A 26,291-nucleotide genomic window follows, 5' to 3' on the forward strand; every position below is an offset into this window, starting at 1 on the left:
GGACCCAACCGTCAACACACATTCAAACCCAGAGTATCTCTCTTCTCGTTCCTGCCGACCATTGCGGTGCAAACAAGCCACCTAACACTGAGGACATATCAAAACGAGAAGCAGAGCATGCAAAAGATATACATCCCATCCCGTCCAGAATCGAGGGATAACCCAATTCAACAATACATGATGATGATGATGATATTGAAGAACCGTATTTCCTGATTCTGAATCTAATCCAACCAAAAGAAAAGTAACATGTTTGTGTTTCACTAAGTTTACTTCTTCTTGGCGGGTTCACCGGCCTTGGTCTTAGCCTTTCCTCGTACCTACACGAAAATTGAAGCATATCAGTCACCCATTCCATGAATTTTCCAATTCGCATGTAGCTATAACGACAACTCACCTTCTTAGATCGGTTCTTTCTCTCCTTTCTAAGTTTTCTGGAAGCCTTGACGACCTTGTCGGCGAGACCGGACTGTGTGGGTGTAGGTGATATGGGCGGATGGGCAGATTGGTATGAATCGATGATTGAGTCAGGTGAATAACAGGTAGGGAAAAGGAAGTAAATGAATTGTCAGCGTGACGTTTCGACAAACGACTATCCTTCCACGATCTCCCATATGATTTTTGCTCTCCGGAATAGAACTACTCTCTCGTTCGGTCACACTCTCCACCTTCTGTCCATCTCCGTCTTGATCTCCTCCCTCACCCACACCGACTAAATTAAAAATCACACTCACTCTTACAAGTCTGTGCTTGGGTTCGAACTTCTTTTGTGATTCCTCATCATCGTAAATCAAACCGAAACCAGTTGAAACACCACCACCGAACTTGGTCTTCAAGCCGAATACCGATACTCGAGCGGCTTCGGTCTTGTATAATCCAGCGAGCTTTTCACCTAATTCGGATCGAGAGATGTTGGCTCGGGTAGGGTGGAAGATGGTGACGATGAATTGACGTCTGTTAAGGAGACGGTTGGTGATGAATTGGGTGGTTCGGATGGTTACAGCTCCTTGAGGGTCCTATATACAACAAGATAGAAGATTAGTTCTGTTGTCGACTTTTGGATATACACATATAGATATATGAATATAATTGGACAACGCAGGATGAGCATCGTCCGCTATTCAATGATTCGTTCTGATATATCCTCCATTTCTTGTCTTGACAATGGCCTCCCTCTATTGACCATGATCCAGCGTTATATCCCTCCTGTTCCAAAGTATTTGCCATCGACCATAAATCTTCCTCCTTCACTTCATTCAATGTTCTCCCTATCCATCCTGCGTTGTCCTGATGTCGCATCAACTCACCATGATGGGCAATATCCTCCGCTTTTTTTAGACTTGACGGTTGAAAAAGAAGAGAAAGAGGACCTTTGGCTAAACACTTTCAGTTGATTCAAGCAAATCAACGAGAGCAGACGATGCAGACGATACGATACGATCGAAACTGCCAAACACCCAAATCCCACCCCACCATACAAAAATCATTAAATTCCTAGTACCACTGTGCGGAGTTTCGCGGAGTTTTGACATGTCAATGTGGCACACGGCTCCATTGCTCGCGGGAATAAAGCCAAGTCAATAGGGTAGGAGAGTGTGGCACTTCTCCCTTTCTTTCCGGTTGTTCTCAATGCATTCGGCCGGTGAGCGAGCGTGTGTATGCTTGGCACGTGCCTTGGAGGTGGAGGATGATCATCATCATATATCGGTGTTATCTGATAAATAGACAGTCTACTCCAGGTGTCTTTTCACTTTCTGAATCTTGGATCACATATCGTTTACTGTCCATAACCAACACACCACTGGCAAACATGCTCTTCCATTCCCTATGCTCACTTCTCGCACTCACCTCGGTCTTGAGTCTGACCGTTCCCTCTACAGATCAGCTGGCCAGACGAGAAACATTGGTAGAAGCTGGTATGTATTCAATGCTATATCGGCCGATCAACACCCCAGCTTACATGACTTCGCATTTGTAAAGCTCATAATGCCAGAGTATTGGTCAAATATGTCAAGACAGGTACTCTGGCTAGTGTATTCCCAGATACGACCGATCTCGCAGGTATGCACTTGTTTCTCTGTTCGATCTCTGATGACGCTGACTTTTTGAGGGCTGTAGGTAGACCATTTGCAATGATGGAGGTATGTTACGTCTCACGAATACACATTTCCTTTCTTTCGACGTATGCTGATCATAATCGAGTATAGTATCACGCACCATGTTACTCCAACGGGTCCCTGACTCTGATTTTGATGCCAATATCGCGCTCTACCCAGAATATCTTCCAGAATCCAGGTCATCACGTAGCTTATACAGTCAGTATGCCTACTGAAGGTGTAAGGTCACCGATGAGTCGAGGTAGAGTAGCTTTGATGGGTGTGAGTCTATCTCTTTCATGTGATATACAGTATACTGCGCTGTGAGATTTAATCACTAACAAAATCATGTATTTCAACTTGGATTTTGTCGTGGGTCTGATAGAACGTTACTACCCTTCGAGATATTCCACCCAGTCAATCTGAGGGATTAGTCAAATGCTATACAGCTTATCATCCAGATTCGAAATATTGGTTACCAGGTAACGACAATTCACCACATACGAGTTATTGGGCGAGATTGGACATTGATAGGATATATTATGTTGGAGGGTTCGGAGAGTGAGTCTACCAGTTCATACTTGGTTACAAAGTACAACAAATCGAGCTACACGCACATTGATGGTCAAGCGAACTGACTTTCCTTTTTCTGCTTTGATTTGATAACGCGATCAGTATACATTACATCGGTCCTATCCCTGTTGATCTCTACGCCAAGTCGGAAAATGGCGTGCAGCAAGGATACGATGTAAAAGAAAAGGATGTTTCCGAATTCTTCAAGATACCGAACGATGTGAATGATCAAGTTGTGTTTTAGAATATATATAACGGGTTGGTACGTCTGAGGGACAACGAAGAATGTTGTGTTTAAATCATTGTGTATCATACTGCTTTGGTCAATCTTTCGCTTCCCTTCTTTTCTTTTGATTCTTCCTCTCCGTGTTGTCTTTGCGATTCTCATTTTCTCATTCTAGTGTAGTTCTCAATTTGATTTACATGATCTTAGATGAATTGACATTTTTATTGGATGGATATACAAGATAGTGAAAATTACATATTCATCGAAAGCAAGATTTGAAAAACGATTTGAACGAAAGTATGTATCACACTTGCTATATACAGTTTTCACCTCTACTGTAATTCCCATCTCCTCTCTCTTTCTCTCTCTCTCTCTCACACACACACACACACACACACTTCACAGGTGATAATCCAGCTATGACTTACTACTTACCAGTCATATCATACATACCCACCCGCTCCTGATTGCCATTCTCTACTTTTATTCAACTTATGTCCATCTCCCACTGATCCATTCCTCTGAACCTCCGTTTCCATCCCTCCATAAGCATCAGTCACAGTCCCTTTCCTGGTCAGACCGTACCGATCGTGTGAATTGGACGGATTTGAAGATTGAGAATTACTTCGTACAGGTACCAGATCTCTGCTATTGTTGTTGTAATTATGGTTATCAACCATGAATGGATATTGCTGTTGAGGATAATGATATTGATCTTGCATCATCTGACTTGATGGGATATACTGTTGACCTGATGGTGGGAAATTAGGTATAATATCCTGATGGTTGGTATGACCCACACCAAATCCAGCTAAATTACCTCCTTCCATCGGTGTAATTGATCTCCCTCCTGCTGGAGCAGGCTCATATCCTGGCATATAATCCCAGCTTGAATTACTTTGATTTCGTTGATGGTGATGGACAGAAGGATACGCATCGTATTTTTCGTTGCTCTCATCAGGGAAATCGATCCTCTCTGGAGGTACGAATGAAGGTATAGCTCCTCGAAGTCGTTTTCGTCGACGGGTTATACCGAAAATCTTCATTAGGAACCATAAAATCGTTACTAGGGCTATTATACCTGCAGAATATATCGAATCAGCCATGTGTTATGCTTTGAGTGACTGGTCTGGATAAAGTCGAACTTACTTCCTACGACTACCAATATGACACCCAATGGGAACAGTTTATTATCGGTATTCAGAATGGACGTATCATCTTTGTTGTCATTGGCAGCTTCCTTGGAGGTATTGTCGGGCGACGTGGATGGAGGAGTGGAGAAGATCGAGGAAGTGAGAGTGACATTTTGACCGGCTGAGATGGTCACTATCACTGGTGGGGTGGTTTCGGCAGTTCTACATGGTTATTTCGGTCAATCAGTTCATGGTACCAGATGTGAAAGTCGTAACACAAGGAAACTGGGGATAAAGGAAGTATCTGCACTTACGTTTCTTCAGTCGAAGTGATCTCATCCGATTTGGTTGATAATCCTACAGACAAAATTGAGCTTGAACTTAAGCTTGAAGTAGCCAGACTTTGAGTTGATGAGATTGCATAGCTTGAAGAGATGGTTGAAACTATAGATGATAAAAAAAGATTACTTGTTATTGAAGCACTTGAGGGAATCAAACTTGATTGTATTGCTATTGTCGATGATGAAAACAACAACTCTTGGGACAATGAGCTTAACGTACCAGTTTGACTTTGACTACTTGATAATATACCAGAGGAGGTACCGAGAGATGTCACCGAGGATGACGATGCTGCTTGACCTACTGAACTGGTAGCTTCTGTTGCACTCGTCGTATCTTCATCGAACAAGGCTGAGGAGGCAGTCGCCACTCCTGTACTGGTGGGACCCAGCACGTTTGTCGTACGTGTTGTTCCTATTCCAGTCGAGGTCCATTCACCATCTTCCTGGGCGATAGCTGTAGCTGTAGCTTGTCGGGCATTGGTAGTCTGCGAGAGGAGTCGAGTCGAAGACTCTTCATTATCGTTACTACCGCCCAGTATACCTCTTAAGAGACTCCCGTCTCGGTCGTTTGATGATGACATTGATTGTTTATCTTTTAGACACCAGGTCTTGATCTTGATGCTTGTAGTGATGAGTATGTTTTTGGGCGCGAGAGAGTGTTGACTATATCAGCATGACCAGCATGTGATGGATCGTCTGGAAATGTAGGGGACAGAAAGAGGGATAAGGCGGATGAAAGGTGATGGAAGAAACTGTAAAGTGAACGATTATGGTGACTAGTGTCGGGTGTCACGTAGTTTGTCACCTTATGGTGAAGGGTAAAGAGGGTAACTGTAGTCAAGCTGTGTTTATGTTGATGGCAAGTTAGTTGACGCCTCGATGTCGGTCGTCAAGGTGACTCTATTAGGAGGGTAAGTTTCCCTTTCACTTGTAATTATCGTTAGGATCGCACGATCGCTGTTTGCGGATGTTGTTTTCGCTGTACTATTATCCTGTCAGATTGTCAGTCCCTTAGGATTGATCTAAGGCAATCAACTGACTGAAATCATGATTCGTAGTCGATACACCATCGACAATGTCAATAAGGAGACAAAGAGTGAACATGAAACACCATCAAAAGGGGTATCAGAATGTCGTCAAAGGTTAGTATGAAACGCCATCACCAAATCCTTTGATTCCGTCATCAGTGACACCATCGTCCATCCACTAGCGCCAGTGAACCGGACGTGGTTTTATCTAAATGTGCTTGGTGGCAGACTGAACAGAATTCAGGCCTACTTCACTGAAGACGCATCCCAAAAAGCGGCTCCACTCCGGATTGCGTGGATAGACACTCGAAGTGGAAAGCATGGCGTACTGCACTACGTTCACAGATATAGATCACTATCCTCGTAAGCCCCAAATTATGTATATGCTTTGAGTATCAAGAATATACGTATAAGAGAAATCAGAGATTAAACGCGTTATAATTGTTTGTCTCCAGTTGCCATGCTCAAGGTCAGAGCTACAACCGTCAATAACTGGTCTTAGGTTACACTAATACTTGTGTCCGTAGAGCACGGCAAGATCGAGAGGTATGTAGGTATAATTACACAATGATTGCTGTGTGAAGTACCCTGTATTCGTACGCATATCTCTACTCTATATATTCTCTTTGCCCACAGATCAACTCGCTTCATTCCAGAAAGGAAAACTATCAAGTAATCTTAGTTAAAAGGACCCGAACAATTCAAGTAAACAAAGGGTCATTGCACGGCAAGGCACGAAGCTCAATGTGGTATCGTACGGCATATGGGTGGAATCATTTGAGCGGTCTCAAATGGGATTGATTCCCTTTTGCCCTTTTTACCCTTTTGACCCTGTTTCATGAGATCGACGGGATACTACCCTGTACTGTCACCCTGTGTACTGTACCTGATAATCTCGCCTCGATCAACGCACCGGTCGAGTTAGTGGTTTGTCAAACTCGAGCACTTGAAATGATTGGTTACACAAGACGGACTTGTGGAGCATGGCGGACCACTCACCCACACCCAAATTGTTATTCTCATTAAGTCGGGAGGCAAGGATTACAAAACAAGGTTGTTGTGGATGAGGATCTGATTTTCATCGACCAAATGAAATTTTTCTACCACAATACTGATTCGGAGTATGCATATTTACTGACTCGATAGGTGTTTTGTCCTAAAGCTAATTCCTGGGTAAAGTCGACTGACCTTGATCGAAATGGTACTCAATCTATGCAGCTATGGCCGCCTATCCTACAATAGCTCCAGCTTCGTCCGCGCATAGCCCAAACGACCGAAATATGCATGCAATACCATAGTCTCAAATCAGAGACTACGTACTAAAATCCCAATGATTAAAGATTGAAGCAGAGAGAGAGAAAGTGATAATTATAACGTATGAAGTGTTCTGACCATAAGTGAGATTGAGCAAGATCTCTTTTTGCAAATGGATAGATCGCTGGAGGCTGGGACATTGTCATCAGATGGCAATACAATCCCCATCCACCAATCGATAGGCTGAGGCGCAACCGTAATTAACACATTTACCAGCTTGACAAGTGGTTCCTCCTAATTTAATGCCCTTTTGGTTCTGACAACTAAACAGATACAGTACACACACCCACGCACACATGTCAGCAACTCCATATTGTCGAAAGTTCTTCCTTGAAGCTCCCGAGATGCTTACGATTGACCGACAGCGGTAGTAGAGTTTTTGTAGGAGCCGTGTAAGCACCCACCGCATGATTCAAGGTCGTTTTGAGTATCAACGCACTGCAATAGATCACATGAAAAAGCAAGAGTCACAAAGTCAGACTTCAAGTTCGCTTGCACATCATTCGTCAAAAGGTCGTGGTAGATTGCAAGCTGGGAATAAGGCTTGCACTCGCCTCCCAAGCGTCTGTTCCCTCCAGACCAGGGATGACACAAGCTGTCAAACCTTTAGGACAAGTTTGGATCAGAGCAGCTTGTCTGGATCTTCTTAATGCTTCTCTTGCACTTCTTCGAGCTAATCCTGAAGCGGCAGCTGCAACATGCCAGTCATCGGAGATTGCACAATTGGTCAGCTGTGTGGTTATCCTGAGATGAGGACAGATGAGCGGCAATAAAGCAAGGTAGCACTTACCTCCAGCTGGATGCGAGTATATCTATTTCCACATATATACAGCAGGTGTGAGCGAGAAACTCAGACAAGCAGTGAATCTACACTCAGCGGAAGAAAAAAGAGGTGCTCACTAAAGCTGAGTCGGATCCGCATGTTTCGGGGGTATCTTCTGATATATCATCTCCACAGGCGCACACGTAAGAACCTTTGGTATTCTACGAGTACAAACCATCAATATCGCATTAGACTCCCTATGGCATTCTCGATTGAGGAGATCGGGAGACAGCCCATGACTAAACCTGCGTTCACTTACATCATAACTGAATACGGCGTATCTGGAAGTTGAACATTGATTGAGACAACCAACCACACCGGTGACTGTCGAATATTGTGTACTGTCTTGATCATTGAAGGATGTAATAAAAGCCGTCGAACAATGATCGAAATCGAAAGTGGTACTGTCGATATACAGAGCAGAGTTTCCTTCAGAAATACAAGTGCTGAAATCGCCGTTTACCCTGTAACCATGCGTAGGATACGACGCGGTGCAAAAACAATATTCCCCATATGCTATATCGGAGTATGTGGTTGAACAGGAACTCTATGAAAGGAAGAAAATCAAAGATCAGCAGGATCAAGTAAGGATGCTTGACGTGAAGTAAACCCACTGCGCAGACCTCGGGGTCACTGGTCTCTTGACTGTAATCCCCATAGGGCTGCTGAGTGAAACATCCACCGAAAGTACCTTCTGCCAATACATTGATAGTATTGAAGAAAACTGTGAGAGTCGTCAAGTAGACTAAGTGAGTGGTCTTCATCATGCGAGATATGTGTGAATGAATAGGTTGTGAAGGGGATCGATAGAATTATGGCAGAGGTTTCGACAATATATATATATAGATATACAAAAAAGTTTTGTCTTGATTATTTGAAGGGGCGCCCAGCTACAGTATCACAAGAAATCAAAACAACACAGGACAAACATTGGCTGCCGCCGTTCGGTCCATTACGGCACGGAACATCGCCTTCTGGTAGATACAGTGATAATGTAGATCATGTCCCCTGAAGCCACCATCATGGGGGTGCCGGATCCGAATAACGAGGGGCTCAAGTGATACTGCATGATCGTGGTGCTGACGGTGTTGATCGATTCGTCAAGTTGCATATATACTACACATGTTCTGGCACTAGGTTTTGCCCCTCAGCCTTCCTCTTTCTCGTAGATCCCACTCCCTCGGATGGTCAATATTGTCTGACACTGCCGTACTACTATGGACACGCGAACACCGCGATAATCTCGTCGGAGGTAGTGTAGAACCGGATTACGTTTGTACCCCTGCCTGAAATCCTAAGATCAAACATCACAATAAGTACCGAATTCCGCAACACAATATCTCGGTCAGGTTGTCGACCCGAAGTGATATTCTAGGTACGAAGTGGGGGTCTGGGTACCTGACAGGGCAGTAACATCCCGATTCAAGAAAAGGGAGGAAAGGGATATTGATCATATATGAGTTTACTCAGCCGATCGCCACCATGCCGTATTACCACGCGCATGGGCCAGACAGGTGCCGTAATCACAGACGTTATTGTATCACTACATATCCACCGAGCCTGTTCTGTTACTAAACTGCCATCCTGTTCACTAAGATAATATCGTCAGCAGCATCCATTTCAAGATTCTCTGATTACACTATCATTGCCAATCAAGTCATTGAAAACTTGGCTTTGAAATTCTGCCCCTTCTGCCCCCTTGCTGCTGCTTCTTTCCGCTTCTGCGCCGTTCTGCCTTGCTTCCTCGTGACCTTGACTCGTCACCTGAAATGCCATCATAGTAAAAACAGGTTGTGACAGTCATTATCTTGGTAAAAATCTTTCGATGTCATTTGAGCATTACCCTAAGTTTTTCGGATTGTTATACATTCAAGACTACCAAGCGGATATCCTCAGTTGAAAGTCGCCACCGAGCATATGTAACATCACATATCGGATGTCTCGTTACGTGTCGCGCAGGCGGCCGCGCAGGTGGCGAACTTGATATCCCGTTGATATAAGCATACAGACAATGGCTCTTGAGCTCGATGAACTCCATAGGCACACATAACGTATATACAGGGATTGAACTGTCCACTGAACCGTAGATGTTCATCGGGGAGACTTTATGAAGAACTGTCATGGCAAACTATCCCTACTATACATGTCATTGCACACGCCAATTATTGACTTGTATCAAATAGCGACACATTCCCCATTGACCAATCAATATCCTGTCAAACAATCATAATTCACACATTTACCGGCTTGACAGGTGGTCCCTCCTAATTTGACACCGTGTTGATTTTGGCATCTGTTGGTGATGGGAATCCGTACAAATCATAAATCCACTAGTAAGTATTCTTGATCTTTACGGTATGGGATAAAGAGGATAGTCAACTCACGATGGACCGATAATGTTTGTGGCATTGTTGTAGGTACCGTACAAACATCCACCGCATGATTCGAGATCATTCTGAGTATCGACACACTGAATCACAGGCACGTGCTCACGATGTTAGCCTGTACCTAATTGGTGATGGCTCTCGTACTCTACGACTCACCTCCCACGCATCCGCTCCTTCTAATCCGGGAATGATACAAGCTGTCATACCTTTAGGACAAGTCTGGATGAGAGCAGCTTGTCTTGATCTTCTTAATGCTTCTCTTGCATTTCGTCGGGCCAGTCCTGAAGCAGCAGCTATCAAAGGTTTTAAAATCAGCTTTCTGATACATGTCAAAATATACACAATTACTACTAGAGATCGAGTTGGAGACACTGACCTTCTGCAGGATGAGTGTAGACCTTCGAAGGACATGGTTATTGCTTGTCGGCGGAGATGTTACGAGGCCGCCATTGAACTCGCTGAACCAATCATCAACTCAACTCACCAATGTGGATGTTGTAGTGCACTGTCCAGAGGTTTGAGTTGAAAGTTCATTCCCACAAGCGCAAACGTATGAACTTTGGGTGCTCTATGTATGTGTGTCTTGTCAGCATTCCACCTCGGCTGACGAGTCCAACATATTCAATGTTGACAGTCCCCTCACTCACATCATAGGCTAGAGCTGCATACCTTGAGTTCTTACATTGATTGAAACAGCTGACGATATCGGTTGTTGCTGTATATTGGGTATTCTCTTGTCCATCGAAGAAGACTGATCCGGCCGTAGCACAATTGGCGAAATCGAATGTAGTACTCTTGACGTAACTTGCCGCGTCGTAGTTGGAGATACAGGTATCGGAGCCATAAGGTGCTCGATTACTGTAGGTGGGATAACTGTCTGAGCAAAGACAGTAATTCCCATAGTAGATATACGAGTAAGTGGTGGTGCAAGATGCCTGGCAAACAAAACAAACCAAACAGAAAAGAAAGTCAGCGTTGGCAACTGACATATCGCATGAGAGACAGTGCGAGAGGTCGGTCACTGAACTCACAGCACAAGTCTCGTAATCTGTCGTTTGCAGGCCGCCATATGTCCCCCCTTAAGGACTATAGAAACATCCACCAAAAGTTCCTTCGGCGAGGACTTTAAGGGCGTTGAAAGAGATAATAACAGCAGTGAGGGAGAGTAATTGAGTGGTCTTCATTGTAAAAAGTGTTGATCAAATGAGTGTGCGTGGTGAGTGTGGGTGTGTATAATCAAGTTGGTTGATTGTTGAAGTCTGTGACAGTGGGAGATGGATAAGGAAAGAGGGAAGATATACAAACGAGACATGTCGAGTTATTTACTTCTTATATAGGTCAACTTTGTTTGTGTTAGTTACACTCTGTGTATCAGTATTGGTATTGGTCTCAAAGTAAACAAACATCTGTTGGGCCTCGAAGCTCGAGAATGAATCACATTCCTACACTTACTTTTACTCTTGTTCGACTAAGCCACAATTTGGTAAGTCGGATAAAGAGGCATGAGCAGGATGACCGTAGGAAGGATAATTATAGTACCTCAGATTGAAGAGGAGCAGAGTTACTTACCTGTTAGTCACTATATAACTTAACTTTACTGTTTGCACATTCCGTTCATGCCCATGCTCCCACTGGTTTGTCCTAGGTGACACCCAAAGGGCACATCACATCACATCAATCTCCCCTGTGTCTCGTAGATCCGGTAAAAGTCAAATAACTCTATTTATGGATTCCTTAACTGACGATCATGTTAATTACGATAATGTAATCTCGGCATTTTTCTCATTGTTTGTTTGTTTTGTTTGTTGTTTTACTCTATATTCTTGGCGGAATGGCATCTGTTGGGCTGGCCACATTGGGGTTGTATTGTTCATGTTTACATGTCCATTAATCAGACAGAGGCATTTGTTCGACTACTGATTCTGAACATATCTCCAAATGCATATACATATGTATGCCTGAAGTAACATTGTCAGTTTGTTAGCAAAGTGAACGCAGAAGGCAGATTCACATATTCGTACGCGTTGGTGGAGGTCAAGTTATGAGATGACTGACACGCACATAACAACCTCTTCTTCCCTTCACTCTGAATGTATCGATTATTCACAAGCCAGTCCAAAAATGGCGTACACAGCATCAACACGACATTTACCACGAGAATCTATCTACCCCACCCCACCTTCTAATGATTTTCTCAACGCTTTGGAAGATTGCGTGTCTGCCACCGAACGATGTTCCAATACGTTGAATGCGAGTTTGAATAGGTTGCAAGTAGGTACGAGCGATTTACCGAGGTTGACTAAAGTGATGAAACATAAGCATGTGAGTGATGATGAGTGAATAAAGAGGAATGTTGTGAGTTGGTTCCAAGCGAACCGAGACTGATGATTTGAGTTCGATAGCATTTCCTAGTCCTTCCTGAACCGACCATCCTAGCACACAAATCAGCATTATCATCCTCCCTCGCACCCCAGATAGATCAGCTAATAGTGAAAGCTGAGAACATGGTCGAACATGAAAAATCGAAAGTTTCGACTCTGGAGGAGAGAGTGAGTCGGCATAATCTTATTTGACATGCCAAAATGGGACATATGTCAAATGGTTACTATCGCTTGACTTGTGTTTTCGGGAAGATGGCTAATGATGATTCGTTATTGATGTGTAAATAGTTAAATATCCTTCAGTCTGCTCGATCCCCTCGCATCAACTCTCAACCTTCCAATCCCATTTCGTCACCCGTTTCTCTGGCTGAAGAAACAGGTAACAAGCAAGATACATCATGCAAGATATCTGATTTGAATTTGAGGGAGTTGAGTATACTGCAGAGGAAGAAGGTGATGATGCTGAAGCAGAAAAGGGAGAGGTTGGAGAAAGAGTTGGAAAGGTTGAAAGGAGCTACATCGCAGTGAGAAAACCTAAGGATGACTGATCATCGATACGTAGCAAGGGAGGGACGTGGGCAGACGAAGAACGGCGGAGATGATATGTTTGTTGATTCATGAGTCAAATTTGTATGTACGTGTCAACCATGTATCCCTATAGAAGACAACATGATCATAATGATTGGTCTTGATCGAATTTCGAACATGTATGTATCTTTGGATTTTTTACATATGATTATTTTACATGTGTATATATCCCTATTTATACAATCGATATCATCCTATCCTTTACTGGAGCCCGAAGAAAATAGAAAAAGAGAATCGTAGAAAAAGAGTCTATGATATCACTGGTGAACAAACTAAGATAAATGTCCCAGAACCCAAATGGAAGTTCATGATCCCTCCATCTAAACTTTGACCCAACCCTCTGTCACACCCCATTTCAGAACATCCATCGCACTATTCAACCTATCTTCTTCCCCGTATTCCACCTGACCTCTCAAACCCTTTCGTCGCTTATCCTTTTCAATATCGATACTCCATCCTAACAATTTTTCGGTTTGGTGCAAGATGCTCATTGCCCTTTCTTCTCTTTCGTAGGTTTTCATGGCTCTTGAAGATCGTCGATTGGGCTGCCTAGGTTGACGGGGAAGTTTGGTGTTGAACATGTAGGTGAGGATGTAATGGAGCCACTACCAACAATTTCGATGTCAGCTGTATTCGGATATGATCATGCAGGGTCTTCACATCCAAGATCCAAAGCAAGGGGAGCGTTACAGTTTGGATGGCATAGTCTTATATTTTATAGATCTGTTTCAAACTTACCATAACATTTGTGATAGGGTTGAAACCCTTCCACCCTTCAATCCCTTTCTCAATTTCGACCTTATCCCTCATCAACCTATACAAATCCCATTGAGCACCTTTGCCTTCGTACACTTCTTTCGGTATCTCCGTCCATACCGATTCCGAATGACTTGAAACGGGTATCTTTAAGCGTGATAGGCCAAAATCAATCATTGTAGTCTGCACACCACTTGCAGAAGGGGCCAGGTAATCCTCTACTTCATCATCTTGGGACGGCTTGAAAGGATGAATAAGGATCTGACCTTCATGTAAATCTCGATGCTACATCAACAAACCAACAACCTCAGCTTTCTGCCTCGTTGGACGACCAGCAGGCGGGTAAGCTGAACTGACCTCAAATTCTGTCCACCTCTCTGCTCTGGCAAGAGACGAGACTATCTGCCAAAACACCCCAGCAGCTTGGAGCCATCCTTGTGTTTGGGAGAATTTGAAGGTTTCAAGATCTGTGCCGGCGTGGGAAAGAAGGAGGAGGCAGTATTTCTGCGTGGAAGGGAAAGCGGCTAGGTTGTTAGGCAAGAACGATTAGTTTTATGAGGAATGGAGGGGAATTTCAATACTCTTGCTAGGTGGAGATACCTACATGGTCGTACACTTGCTGAGCCTTCGGTCCCCTTATATTCGTCCCATTCTTCCAGTAGTTGCTGGGGGTATACACCCTCAACTACATATGATCTGCAACATCGCCAACATTTCAGCATAGCGATTATTATACCTTGAGAGGCAAGATAAAAAGTCCGACTCACCCGATATACTCTACGAATCCTCCACCTGGAACTTGACTCATCCTTTTAGTCACCTCAATTTCCCTCTTTCCATCTTCTACCTTGGTACAATCAGGCATCGGTCCATCTGTCTTATTCACTTCCGCTGACGAAAGCAATGGAATCACTTTCAAGACATATCTCACTTCTGCATTTACTACCAGTCCAAATACTTCAGAATACGATGCTTCCCCTACTTTTCTTATACTACAATACTCTGGCAATCGACCTCCTTCCAGGAAATTCGTAAATTGACCGATGGTTGATGAAGAGCAGGCTGACAGTAAGTCGCCAAGCGCAATCTGGGGATCTTCAATAGGCGAAACATCTTCAGCGGCAGAAAATGGTGTGTCTTCGATAGTTACCTCTTTGAATTGTTTAGTCAATTCGCCTAAAGGTTTAACCTTCCTTGAAGTAGGTATAACTACTTCTGGGATACTCTTTCTGGATTTTGTTTTTGGTTTGATTGTTGATGCGGGGGATGAAATGGGTGATCTGGGTATAACGACTTTGCCTGGTCGGTTCACTCTTCTATGAGCTTTGAAGATGATCTCAGGACTTGTAGGTACCGATATTGGCTGTATCTCATCTTCGATTATTTTGCTTTTTGCTTTAACCTTGGAAAGAGGCAATGGTGTAGATGGAAGATTTGAGATATCATTGGATAATTTTGTTTGGAGTACTGGTCGTTTGGTCTTGCCTTGTATGTGTGAGGGTAAGGGAGATGATGGTACGATGGGATTGGAGATGTCGCTGTGGATTGAGATGATTTGCTATAACATATGCATACGAGATCTGATAAGCTTGATTACCTCGTGAAGATCGCGGCGAGAAGAGCTTACAGTCTTCTTCTTGCCATATGTAGTGACCTGATGGGTGATGTATGATCGATCAGCATTCCCTAGCTCGACAATCAAGAACATTGTTTACACCCTTACCTTTTTGGTCTAGAGGATAACAAAAACAGTCGCGTTAGTGAGAGGTCCTATACGGTATTGACCAGTTGACAGACTCACCCGTGCTCCTAAACCTGACATCTTGTTTCCAGTATGCTCCTATGAGATCCTTGTGCTATGTAATAGAGTGGGAACGACTGCCTACAAGGTATAAGACGACAGATGCATGACGATGATGATCTCGACTGAGTGCCCAAGTAATCTTGTTTGTTTACTGGGTTGGACGGGGCACGTGTATACCACGTGAGATGCACAAGTGATGTTTGTTTGGTGAGTGATTTCTCAGGGTAAAGATGTGATGAGCGATGCTGTTGCTGTCAGGTTGTTTATATTCCTCATCTCTCATCTCTCATTCTGTTCTTCTCTATTTCTCTGTCTTATCAATCAACATCCTCATATCGCTCCCCGTCTACTCACATCACTCAATCGACGCCTCAGGTCATAGTCGAGAACATCATGTCCTTCATGACACAGGATATGCCCTCGTTCGACCATTACGCTTTCAACCTTCGTGATGGTCTACGAAGAGCCGCAGTAGAGACATTATCAGAGTTGGAGGGAAGTATAAATGATCTAGGTTACGGATGGCTGGATGGGTATATGGAGCAAATCATGGATAGACAGAACAGGTGAGTTTCCAACTCCTGTCATATTCATACTTGTTTTGCGGTAATGTTGTTGGTTGGAGAAACTAATGTTTGTTGTGTTTACGTTATTTGCAGAGCTCCCATAACCGAACTTATGAAGACTCCTTCTCGTACTCAGACAGTCAAGAAGACTAGAGCGACCACTGCTGCTGCCAAGGAACGAACTGATAAAGTCAAAGATCTCAATGCTCATTTGGCTTTAAGCCCAAGTACCAAACAGAATGTGAGTGTTTGCAAAGACCGCAAAAGTCCGTTTAACGATTTGACTAACTTGTGTTTCTTGTAGTCCCGAGTCGCTCTCTCACCACTCCAACCACGCTCACTTAACGTGTCTACCCTTTCGCCGACACCCGTAGCATCTCCTAAAGGCGCTGCCAGCCCCATCAAATCCAAACCTGCCGAAAAGGCAAAATCCAAACCTAAAGCTACCAAGAAAGGCAAATCTAAGAAAGTGGTCGAGAATGATGAAAATTCACCTCCTACTTCTGTTGATAATACTTCGACCTCGATCTCGACTTCCGAGAAATCTAAATCATCTTCATCGGCTTCTACCAAGGATGATGTAGTACAGAAAAAGTCGAAATCGACCCGATCAAAGTCCAAAAAGGAGAAGGAGAAGGTGGCGGACGAAGAAGAAATGGCCGAACGACCTGTTGTCCAAGCTATTGAAGTGGAATCTGTATTGCCGGTTGTGGAAGACGAGCCTATGCGGGACGTTCAAGTAGAACAAGAGGAAGATAAACCTATTGAAGTAGAAGAGGAAGCTGCAGGAATTGCACCAGTCGAGGCTGTAGTAAGGGAATCGTCCCCAGAGACTCAAAGGAATGCTTTATCTTCTGTTCCTGAAAAAGGTTCTTCCCAACCTGACGAGGAGGCAGTGGCGAAAGATGTCGAGGTGTCAATGGATGAGAAGGACGAGGAGGAGGAGGCGGCAATGGAAGTCGTGGATGAAGAATCACCTGAAGTTCAGCATGATGTCCAATCCGGAAAATCTGCACCCGCCAAAGGAGAAGGCATTCCAGCTGACCCTCAACAAGAAGAACCGGAACGTAAAGTCGATCCCACCATGCCATCCTCTTTCGCCAACCGTACGATGGCTACCGGCACTTCTCAACCTGTTCGGCAAGTCCGATCTTCATGGCTCAGTAAAGCTCTTGGCTCAAATGCTGTCCCCATCAATGGTCTACCAAGCAACGAGGCCAGCACAGCTTTGCGGAAATCATACGCATCTGCACAGAGACCTAGTACTACTGTGGACTTTGATGGATTGAGGAAGAGTGTGGTTCCTATCAACGGACTCAAGCGTAAATCGGATCATGGCGTGGACAAAGAACAGCAGGAGGAGGAAAAAGTAGAAAATGAGCGAAGACCAGAGAAAACAGCTAAATTCAATGTCGATATCCCTGCTCCCAACTATACCGATGCTTTACCCGCTCGTACACCTGGTGCGATGGGACGACCCACCATGCCCAGTAAAGCACCATCTTTCGGGTCAACTGGTCCAATCTCGCAACCGAACTCACTCGGGCGATCGGTCATCCAAACGGACAATGCTCGATCCGATATACATAAGGTCACCAGAGCGCTTGACGAACTTCGAGAAAAGACAGCTGCAAAGGAATTAGCCAAGCAGAAGGCTGCATTGGCAGCTTCCCAAGAGGCTGGAGCTGGTCGTGTACAACAAGCTAAGAGTACTGGTACTGGATTCTTGAGAGGGCTAGGTAGTATTGGTGCTGGATTATTAGGTTTGGGAGGCTCTGATCCCGAAGAAGAAGCACAGAGATTAGCCAGAGAGCTGGAAGAAGAACGATTGGCCGAAATGGAGTTCAAGAGATTGATGAATGAAGCCACCAGGCCTGATTCACCTGAACGCGAGAAGGAAGAAGACAAACATATGGATGTTGACAAACACCCAGAACCTGAAATCCAATTCGGCAGATCTATAACACCAGAAGTTACTTCGCCTCGACAACAACCCCAAGCACCCAAGTCACCAGAAGAGGAGGAAGAGGAAATCATCGAAGAGCAGTCAGTCATCGAAGAACTCATCCCCGCTGACTCGAGAGTTTCAATGGCTACTAGTCAACGACAACCTTCTACTCCTATCGAGGAAGAACCTCAATCGACCACTCCGGCTGGTACACCTGCTCGGCCCGCATCTCAATATCAAGCTCCAATATTGCATGGTAGGATAGAGAAACATGCTCATGAGCCCTCTGTAGCACTACAGAAGGAACAACAGAGAGATGCGTCTATCAAGAAAGATGAAAGAGAAGTCGTCAAGGAACAGAAAGATGCTCGCAAAGCCAAAGAACCAAGTGTACACGAAGACGAGGAGATGGAAGAGGAGGACAAACTGGATGAAATGAGCGAGGAAGAAGAAGTGATCCAAATTCAAAAACTTCATCGTGCTCCTGTTGTTGAAGTCAAGGTAAGCTGATCTATGTGAAACCGAAGCGAAGTGAAGCTAATATCCTTGATGTGCAGACTCACCGGAAAATGCCATCATCATCCAGCGCCGCTCCCACTCCGCTCAATATGTCTACATCCTCGATAGCAACCTCCGGAAGTATACTTACTCAAGGTCAAAATATGGCTGCCAAAGCTCTAGGAGTCAAACCTGCTACGGGACCCGTCAAGAGTCTCCAACTCGCCGCAGCTGCTGCTAAGAAAGTGAGTGGCCCTATGGATATTTTGCCAACTGAGCTTGAATATGACTAAGACACATCTTGGTATTATAGGAACAAGCTGCCGCTGAACGTAAAGCGACTCTCAAAGAAGCTGAAGCTCGTCGACAACAAGCTGCCAAGAAGAAAGCTGAAGAAGACAGAATCAGAGCAGACGAAGAAAGAAAGGCTAAGATTGCGGAAATTGAGGAAAAGAGACGTCAGAGAGCTGAACTTGAGAAGAGACAGAAAGAACGAGCCGAGAAGGCTGCTTTAGCGGCTAAGGAGAAAGCAGAGAAGGAGAAGGCTGATAGGGACGCACAAGCTGCAAAATTACGTGTAAGTAATGCATCTTACATGATAAGCATATGAGAAAGACTGATGTGTTCTGTGATATGTAGGCTGCGGAAGAGGAAGCTGCCCGAAAGCGAAAGTTAGCTGCTCAGACTGCTGCTCTACACAAATCCCAGAATAAAGCTCCTTCCGGATCATCCTCTTTACAACAATCGCAAAAGGGCAAGGAGCCTTTCCGACCTACTAAACAAGCTACTCTGGGATCATCAGCTTCGACTATGGCTCTCAACGGTAAGATGGGTCCATCGGCATTCCGAACTGCTGAGACCGCAACTCAATCATCGACTATCACTCTAGTCACTCAGAATCAGCCAACTGGAAATGGAGAAAGAAAACCTTTAGGACCACCTTCTCGACCATCTCAACATCAACCTGCTCAGCCCATGAGAGCATCCACGGCTGTACCATCTCATGCGAATAGTATACTGCAACAGAGCAGAGTAGCTCTTCAAACTCAATTGGATGAGAAGGCAGCTATGATCCAGAGTGAAGATATCGTTTTACCTGATATTGCATCTGAGTAAGTCCTGCTCATCCCTTATGTCAAAATGAGAAGCGAAAATATGCTAATATCGAATAACCAATTTAGATACTCTGATTCGGACGATGAAGATCGAACTAAAGATTTCATTCCTCCTACTTGGGCCGAATCACCCCAATTACGTGCCGCTCTCGAAGCTCAGGCTCATCGTAACCCTGATGAATTGTTTGGTCCGATCAAACCTCTAAACATGGAAGAACTGTTCAAAGTGAAGACCAATAAGTTCAGAGCTAGAACTTCTTCTGCTAATTGGAGTAAGACGGGAGATGGATTGACGAAAGCTGAGGAAATTGAATATGCCAGAAGGATGGGGTTTAAGGCTATACCTTCTAATTTGGGTGGTGGTAGTGGGAGTGGACGATAACCCAAGTCAGGAAAAGGCGGTGTCCATACTGTATTCTGCTTTCAAAGTTCCTTCTTCACGATAATGTCTCTTTCTTACTTATTTTGCATTCATATCATTAAATAATAATATAATACCATGACGCGATGACATACAAGATGTGCTTGACACCATGGCTCAGGTTTACCAACTGCTACCGTGATTATGGATGACTTACACAATTAGAAGGGCTACCAACATTACGCTACTGACATTGTATCAGAGCAAGTCAATCGCCTAAGTATCAAATATCGCCCTTTAGTCACTAAACCAGATCATCACAACAAGCATATGCGGTCATGTAACAGCTGGAGTTGTACAGCGATTCTAGTGTAAATCGAATATTCTTAGAATGGCTCGTGATGAGTAATTGCGAATGTACATAAGAAGTACTTTCAAACTTTCAAACTTCCAGAGCTCAGAAGTTGATACTGTATGCTGGAGTAAAACTTCTTGAAAGAATAACTCCGAGGATCACGGGGTTTGGCAATGTGTTGGGATCTTGACTATTAGTCAGTCGGTGAGAATGATCCAAGAGCATGGCAAACATGCGGATTCACGAACTGTCCTTTCGTATCTTTTGTCTCCCCGATGTAAACGGACAGAAGCTTGATCTTCAAGTGCTGGACAATAGGCTACAGCTGGTGTATCACCTCCTTGAAACGGAGAAGAAAAAAATTCACCTTCTTGACATCATGGATGCAGAAATATGGCTGTCAAAAAATGTAATCCCGTTTGGAGAAAGAGGTATAAATAGGGAGAAAGTGAAACGGTCTGGTACTCCCTCATTCTTCACGAAGCAGCAGGGATTTCGACAATTATACAATATGGCATCTGAACAAAACCCACCTCCCATGGAAAATTACATGTATCACTTCTCAGTCAAACTTGATGACGAGACAGCTCGACCTCGCCTCTTCGACCAATACCGAACTCGACCTGACTCGAAGAACAGCCTGACCCCATCCAATGGGGTGAGATTTAACGCTATCACTCTTACACCCATTGAGACCACGGAGGGCAGTGAAGTTACTGGACCTGGTGGAAGATGGCGAGCGGCCTTTGCGCCTACGATCCGTACCAGCGCAACGGTCACCGGTAGTATTGCCTCTGCACCGTCAGATGGTTCCAAACCTACAGTGCACGATTGTGATCATCAGCTCTTGATGACTGTCGATTTCCAAAATGTGTCGACCGAACATGATTTCAATAAAGTGACTCTCAAGAATCTTCAAGAATGCAGCGATAACAACGCCAACTGTAGATCATGGAAAGAAGAGAATGGGTTTACTTTCGGGTCCGATTTCGATCTGAGAGAACCTAGATTCATTTTCGACACAGGATCCAGAATTGACAAAGAGCCCGTGGACGGTATCTTCGTGGACTTGTACAAGAATAACGAACATGTCAGAACCATCGAAGCACTTGGCGCGTCAATTAGTGCTTACACTTATTTATATTCTGGGCCGAGAGCTTTGGAGACGGAAGAAGAGGGTTTGCTTGATGTCACTCAGGCGGAAGCCGGGCTCCCTTCAGAGGCACAAGAATGATTGGACTGGAGGGAGGATCCGTTGCGCATGGGTGTGATACACATTCAACGATGATCATCCGTTCTTAAGGGTGTTTGAGTCCACACTGAACCCCTTGCTCTTTCCTATGTAGTCAAACTTGCATGCAGATGATGTGCCCAGCCACTTAGAGCTTTACCTACCTGTGCTGAGACTCTCTGTTGCTGCATGAACATGTACATGACCGAGAGATTCCTCCATCATAGCACCAATTCATCATCGTCCTTCCCACATGAAGTCGTCGCTCTGGATCTCTGAAGGGCTGGACTTTGCTTGAGGCTGTATGAGTGCCTTGCGAACGTCTGAAACGGGAGAGAAGAAACTCCTTGCCTTCCCTCATGTCAAGCGATGTCGTAATGACATGGAGATCTACCGAAATGGCCATTCGCAGTGATTGTCTGTCGCCACCCGCCACCTGTCACCTGCCACTTGCCATTCGACACGTCCACGTCAACGTGAACGGAACCTCCACTTGCAATGTCCTTCACCTGGTTCAAAACGTTTCCCTTCTGGTATTTTGCTTATTGTCTGTCATTCTGCAGTTCCATACTCCTTTTAGATAGGGACTAGAGAGTCAAAGCTCAAGACCACGAGTGATCAAGAAATATTGCAGGAACAAGCAGATCAAATATTGAAGATACCTGACCCGAACAGCTGCAATAATGGCTCAACCTGTCGAGCAGTGGATTACGGATATCCCACCAGTAACGAGAGTATGGGTAGCAGCATCAATAGGAGCTAGTGTGTTGGTGGTGAGTATTTGAGCGAAAAGAGTGAACCTTTTGTCATTTATATTGCCATACTTTCGCTTGACACTTACTGAGGGACATTGATGTAGGAATGTCAAGTGGTAGCGGAGCTTCAACTCTACTTCTCCTGGAAAGCGGCTGTAGGAAATATGCAGGCAAGTACAGTCAGCTTAATTGTCTGCCGTGGTTTGCGGAGTTTTGGCTGATCAATAAGACGCTTTGTAGGTATGGAGGTTCATTACGACGTTTTTGTACTTTGGACCATTATCGCTAGATCTGGCATTTCATATGTTTTTCATGTGAGTACACATACCCCCTTATTCCACAGGTTCCCCTCTTCCAGCTTCCCATTGCATTCATTCCGAGGACTGATGACATGGTTTATACAATACATACATAGATTGCGATACTCTAGGCTGTTAGAAGAAAACTCATTCTCAAATCGGAGAGCAGATTACGTTTGGTTATTATTCCTATGCTCGGTATTCCTCCTTGTAAGTCAGCTGGGACATCTGTGATCTGATGCGTAGCTGATACATTACTCCATTCATCTAGATCATATCGCCTCTCCTGACTATGCCATTCCTCTCATCGTCACTTGCATTCGCCTTGGTGTATATCTGGTCAAGGAGGAATCCATCTATCAAAATGTCTTTGTTCGGTGTAGTCACGTATGTTCCCCACAACTCGAACATCAAGGTTGAGCACGTGCTTATGCAGAAGAGATAACATAGGATCACCGCTCCGTATTTACCTTTATGCTTAGTAGCGTTCTCATGGTTGTTACAAGGTGGATTCCAAGCTGCCATAGGGGATATCGTGAGTGCCATTGCATTTCACCTACAGTCGAAAGGTAATTGGTCCTGACTGTATATCATGCACATTCATAGGTTGGTATCCTCGCCGGTCATACATACGTTTTCCTCCAGGATTACTGGCCAAGGGAAATGTGGTCAACGACTGGAAAAGGGGAAATACAAACACCCGCTTTTGTGTGAGTTTATCCATTCCTAATTCGCTTTTCGCATCTCGAATTCGCTAATTCACCTCTCTATCATGATAGCAAGAGACTGTTTGGTCAAACAGAGAGGTAGGATGAGCCCCATGATATGACTTGTATGCATGAAATGACTTGTATGCATGTATATATGATTAACATTGTAGCAGTATCATATCTATCTTAGCATAAGATGGTGTCACGTGACTTGCCACAGAAAGTTCAAAATCCACTCTTGCAATCCAGCCGTTAGATGTTTTTCTGAAGTTGTTCATCCATTCTTCATTTGAGCTTGCACATTGTACATTGTCTTACACATACACCAGTTAAACGTAGTGCAGACGAACAACATGGCGAAGAAGCGATCTGGAAAGGGAGTATCAGCAGGCTCAAAAGCTTCTGCTGCTCCCGGGGCCAGGATCAACAAGATTGATAAATATGAAGATACTCTTGAACCTGGAAGTGTCGATGATTGTGAGTACGCGGCACCTACAGCCCTCAATCTATTCCCACGAGGACTTATCACTGACAACGCATCTTCTTTCCATAAACAGTCATGCTCAAACGAGATCAAATTTCGTTCAATCCTCAAGACGAGTCAGACGATGATGATGTAAATGCCAACGAAGGTGAAGAAGTACTATCTCTGGACTTGCCCAAAAAATCGCGCAAACAGCTTCAGCGAGAACAGGAAGATGAAGAGGACGACAATGATGAGGAAGAGGTAGAGACAACTAAGAAGCAACGTAAAGAGAAGAAGAAGAAGCCTGATTTAAATGGGAAAGGTAGATTTGGAAAACCAATTGAATCGTCCGACGAAGATGATGATTCGGAAGGTAGCGGAAGCGGTAGTGACGAGGATAGTGAGGATGAGAATTGGGGCAGACAGTATTATAGTAAACCTTCGAATAGAAGGGAGAAGGAAGATGGGAAAGTAGATGATGAGAAGAGAGAAGAGGAGAGGGAGATGGAAGAAAGGGAAGTCAGGAGGTTGCAGAAGAAGGCTAGAGAGGCTTTGGATGATGAGGATTTCGGCTTTGTACAACATGACTTCACGTGAGTGAATAAACTCACGACTGTCATAAGGTACAACCGTATAAGCTGACTTTGATCATATCGTATCTAGCGAACCTGCCGAGGTTGAAAAAATAGCAGAAGCCGAACCTCAAAGTAAAACCATCCCTGCTCCTCCCCAGACTAAGGACCCCGTAGCCTTACTCCGTCACCTTGAAGCTCATGAGCCTGTCAAACTTGCTCTCGCAAGGGACTTCCCATTGATAGTGCAAAAGCTAGAAAAGACTTCTAGGGGAATCAGGAAGATGGAGGAGCAAAAAGGTGATGGCGAGTTACATAAGGGTTTAGGATGGTTACATTATCGTGAGTTCACTCTTCTTCTTTTGCAACATGAATTATATTGGCGATGGTAGCTAATCGCTCCTTCCTTATTGAATATTGGTAGAAACTCTCCTCACATACGCTACTACCCTCGCATTCTACATTCACCTATCTTCCTTACCACCCTCAGCGCGCGGCGAAGGCGAGATTAACATCATTCCTCGATTACTCCAGCTCAAAGAGGGTTTGGCGATGTTGGAAGATCTCGATTTCGCTGCTGGATCCGTATCGGACGGGGCATTCACCTTACACCCTCGAATGGGATTAGGTGACGATGAGACTGACGAAGAGCTGAAAGAAGGCAAGATGGAGTTACTCAAGAGAATGCAAGGTCTCAACGGAGAAGAGGATGATGAGGATGAGGATGGATGGGAAGATGAGATGGATGATGGGGATGATCTGTGGGGTAAAGAGGGATTGGAAGAAGGTGAATTGGAAGCATTGCTTCAAGATGCAGAGGATGATGAGGAAGCCAACGAACTGAGGGAGATGATCAAGTTGTCAGAAAAAGCCAAGAAGAAAGGAAAGAAGGCTAAGAAAGCTGCAAAGATTGCTGAGGCAGAGGATGAATTTGATCTGGATTCGATCGTGGTACCGAAGAAAGATAAAACTAAGAAGAAATCCAAATCAAAGAAAGAAAAGGCTGAAAATGAAGAGACCACTTCCAGACCCACTTTCGCACCTCTGGCCGAACCTGAATTCTTTACTGGCAATACCTCATCATCATCAAGTAAAAAATCACCAGTCTACGATGAGCTGGACGTGTTGGGTGATCCTACGTCATTAGGAAATGCAGATTACGAAGATAAACAGACACGAAAGAGGTCCTTGGCATTCCATACTTCCAAGATCAACTCTACTCTAGCAAGGAGAGAACAAGGTCGACAGAATAGGATGGGAGGTGATGAGGATTTGCCATATAGGGATAAGAGAAAAGCTAGAGATGATGCGTTGAAGAGAAGTCAAACGAATCAGTCAATGGGTGAAGACTTGGACCTTGATGCGGAAGATGATGATACCAGGAGATCGAAATCTAGCAAGAGATCGAGGGAGGATGAGGACGCTCAGGAAGATGACGGAGAAGAGGATTACTATGATTTGGTCAAGAGGCGAAGAAAGGAGGAGAAAGATGCCAAGGAAGCTGAACATGAAGCATATGAGGCCGAGAAACTGTGAGTGATCGATTGATATCCATTCATGCTCTCTTTCTTCAATTAGTGAGTTGGTGAGATGTACTGACTACTTCATCTCACAGCGCCGCGATCGCATCCCTTGACGATCCAGCACACGAAGGGGGACCTCGAGCGCTCACTCGAGCCATCGAGAAGAATAGGGGTCTTACACCCCACCGATCTAAGGGAGGTAGGAACCCTAGAGTCAAGAAGAGACAACAATACGAGAAAGCCAAGAAGAAGGTTGCATCTCAACGAAGTGTCTATAAAGGTGGTCAAGGTGCTTATGGTGGGGAGTATAAGGGTGAAAAGACTGGTATCTCGAAAGTCATCAAGTCGAGGAAGTTCTAGGTATCATTATTGCATGGATGGACTGGATAGAGTGTACACTATTGATGCATTTCGTTATGTGGAAATATCGCATAATAGGAGA

General features: G+C 44.4%; 11 protein-coding genes across 11 annotated transcripts; 6 read left to right on the forward strand and 5 right to left on the reverse strand.

The window, feature by feature from the left end:
• Positions 1-269: 269 nt before the first annotated feature.
• L199_003521 (uncharacterized protein) lies at positions 270-1,299 on the reverse strand (the record flags this gene model as incomplete). Its single annotated transcript, XM_064889251.1, has 4 exons — positions 270-320; positions 398-469; positions 735-1,016; positions 1,099-1,299. 4 exons carry the CDS (start codon positions 1,297-1,299, stop codon positions 270-272), a joined length of 606 nt encoding a protein of 201 aa, XP_064745323.1.
• A 511-nt stretch (positions 1,300-1,810) lies between these two features.
• Positions 1,811-2,913, forward strand: L199_003522 (uncharacterized protein; the record flags this gene model as incomplete). Its single annotated transcript, XM_064889252.1, has 6 exons — positions 1,811-1,916; positions 1,981-2,061; positions 2,119-2,141; positions 2,208-2,378; positions 2,482-2,657; positions 2,772-2,913. The coding sequence occupies 6 exons, from the start codon at positions 1,811-1,813 to the stop codon at positions 2,911-2,913; spliced, it is 699 nt and encodes a 232-aa protein (XP_064745324.1).
• Positions 2,914-3,338: 425 nt separating this feature from the next.
• On the reverse strand, positions 3,339-4,950 carry L199_003523 (uncharacterized protein; the record flags this gene model as incomplete). The annotated part of the gene is made up of 4 exons (XM_064889253.1): positions 3,339-3,976; positions 4,045-4,250; positions 4,343-4,472; positions 4,590-4,950. 4 exons carry the CDS (start codon positions 4,948-4,950, stop codon positions 3,339-3,341), a joined length of 1,335 nt encoding a protein of 444 aa, XP_064745325.1.
• Positions 4,951-6,856: 1,906 nt separating this feature from the next.
• L199_003524 (uncharacterized protein) lies at positions 6,857-8,298 on the reverse strand (the record flags this gene model as incomplete). Its single annotated transcript, XM_064889254.1, has 7 exons — positions 6,857-6,974; positions 7,064-7,149; positions 7,266-7,402; positions 7,502-7,523; positions 7,612-7,695; positions 7,794-8,081; positions 8,149-8,298. The coding sequence occupies 7 exons, from the start codon at positions 8,296-8,298 to the stop codon at positions 6,857-6,859; spliced, it is 885 nt and encodes a 294-aa protein (XP_064745326.1).
• Positions 8,299-9,739: 1,441 nt separating this feature from the next.
• L199_003525 (uncharacterized protein) lies at positions 9,740-11,105 on the reverse strand (the record flags this gene model as incomplete). Its single annotated transcript, XM_064889255.1, has 8 exons — positions 9,740-9,827; positions 9,919-10,004; positions 10,078-10,214; positions 10,298-10,319; positions 10,406-10,489; positions 10,569-10,856; positions 10,953-10,969; positions 11,024-11,105. 8 exons carry the CDS (start codon positions 11,103-11,105, stop codon positions 9,740-9,742), a joined length of 804 nt encoding a protein of 267 aa, XP_064745327.1.
• A 937-nt stretch (positions 11,106-12,042) lies between these two features.
• L199_003526 (uncharacterized protein) lies at positions 12,043-12,830 on the forward strand (the record flags this gene model as incomplete). The annotated part of the gene is made up of 3 exons (XM_064889256.1): positions 12,043-12,243; positions 12,324-12,470; positions 12,591-12,830. The coding sequence occupies 3 exons, from the start codon at positions 12,043-12,045 to the stop codon at positions 12,828-12,830; spliced, it is 588 nt and encodes a 195-aa protein (XP_064745328.1).
• A 380-nt stretch (positions 12,831-13,210) lies between these two features.
• On the reverse strand, positions 13,211-15,468 carry L199_003527 (uncharacterized protein; the record flags this gene model as incomplete). The annotated part of the gene is made up of 7 exons (XM_064889257.1): positions 13,211-13,495; positions 13,629-13,931; positions 14,004-14,170; positions 14,251-14,342; positions 14,414-15,204; positions 15,274-15,300; positions 15,448-15,468. 7 exons carry the CDS (start codon positions 15,466-15,468, stop codon positions 13,211-13,213), a joined length of 1,686 nt encoding a protein of 561 aa, XP_064745329.1.
• Positions 15,469-15,843: 375 nt separating this feature from the next.
• L199_003528 (uncharacterized protein) lies at positions 15,844-19,959 on the forward strand (the record flags this gene model as incomplete). Its single annotated transcript, XM_064889258.1, has 7 exons — positions 15,844-16,016; positions 16,110-16,257; positions 16,321-18,465; positions 18,522-18,707; positions 18,776-19,039; positions 19,102-19,574; positions 19,644-19,959. The coding sequence occupies 7 exons, from the start codon at positions 15,844-15,846 to the stop codon at positions 19,957-19,959; spliced, it is 3,705 nt and encodes a 1,234-aa protein (XP_064745330.1).
• An 845-nt stretch (positions 19,960-20,804) lies between these two features.
• L199_003529 (uncharacterized protein) lies at positions 20,805-21,527 on the forward strand (the record flags this gene model as incomplete). Its single annotated transcript, XM_064889259.1, has 1 exon — positions 20,805-21,527. One exon carries the CDS (start codon positions 20,805-20,807, stop codon positions 21,525-21,527), a length of 723 nt encoding a protein of 240 aa, XP_064745331.1.
• A 680-nt stretch (positions 21,528-22,207) lies between these two features.
• L199_003530 (uncharacterized protein) lies at positions 22,208-23,388 on the forward strand (the record flags this gene model as incomplete). The annotated part of the gene is made up of 8 exons (XM_064889260.1): positions 22,208-22,297; positions 22,384-22,449; positions 22,520-22,593; positions 22,695-22,788; positions 22,850-22,965; positions 23,029-23,113; positions 23,185-23,288; positions 23,358-23,388. 8 exons carry the CDS (start codon positions 22,208-22,210, stop codon positions 23,386-23,388), a joined length of 660 nt encoding a protein of 219 aa, XP_064745332.1.
• Positions 23,389-23,641: 253 nt separating this feature from the next.
• Positions 23,642-26,209, forward strand: L199_003531 (uncharacterized protein; the record flags this gene model as incomplete). The annotated part of the gene is made up of 5 exons (XM_064889261.1): positions 23,642-23,765; positions 23,846-24,347; positions 24,418-24,668; positions 24,751-25,858; positions 25,942-26,209. The coding sequence occupies 5 exons, from the start codon at positions 23,642-23,644 to the stop codon at positions 26,207-26,209; spliced, it is 2,253 nt and encodes a 750-aa protein (XP_064745333.1).
• Between the last annotated feature and the right edge of the window lie 82 nt (positions 26,210-26,291).

The sequence above is a fragment of the Kwoniella botswanensis genome, chromosome 1, assembly GCF_036426115.1.
Source record: "Kwoniella botswanensis chromosome 1, complete sequence".
In the NCBI taxonomy this organism is placed as follows: Eukaryota; Fungi; Basidiomycota; class Tremellomycetes; order Tremellales; family Cryptococcaceae; genus Kwoniella; species Kwoniella botswanensis.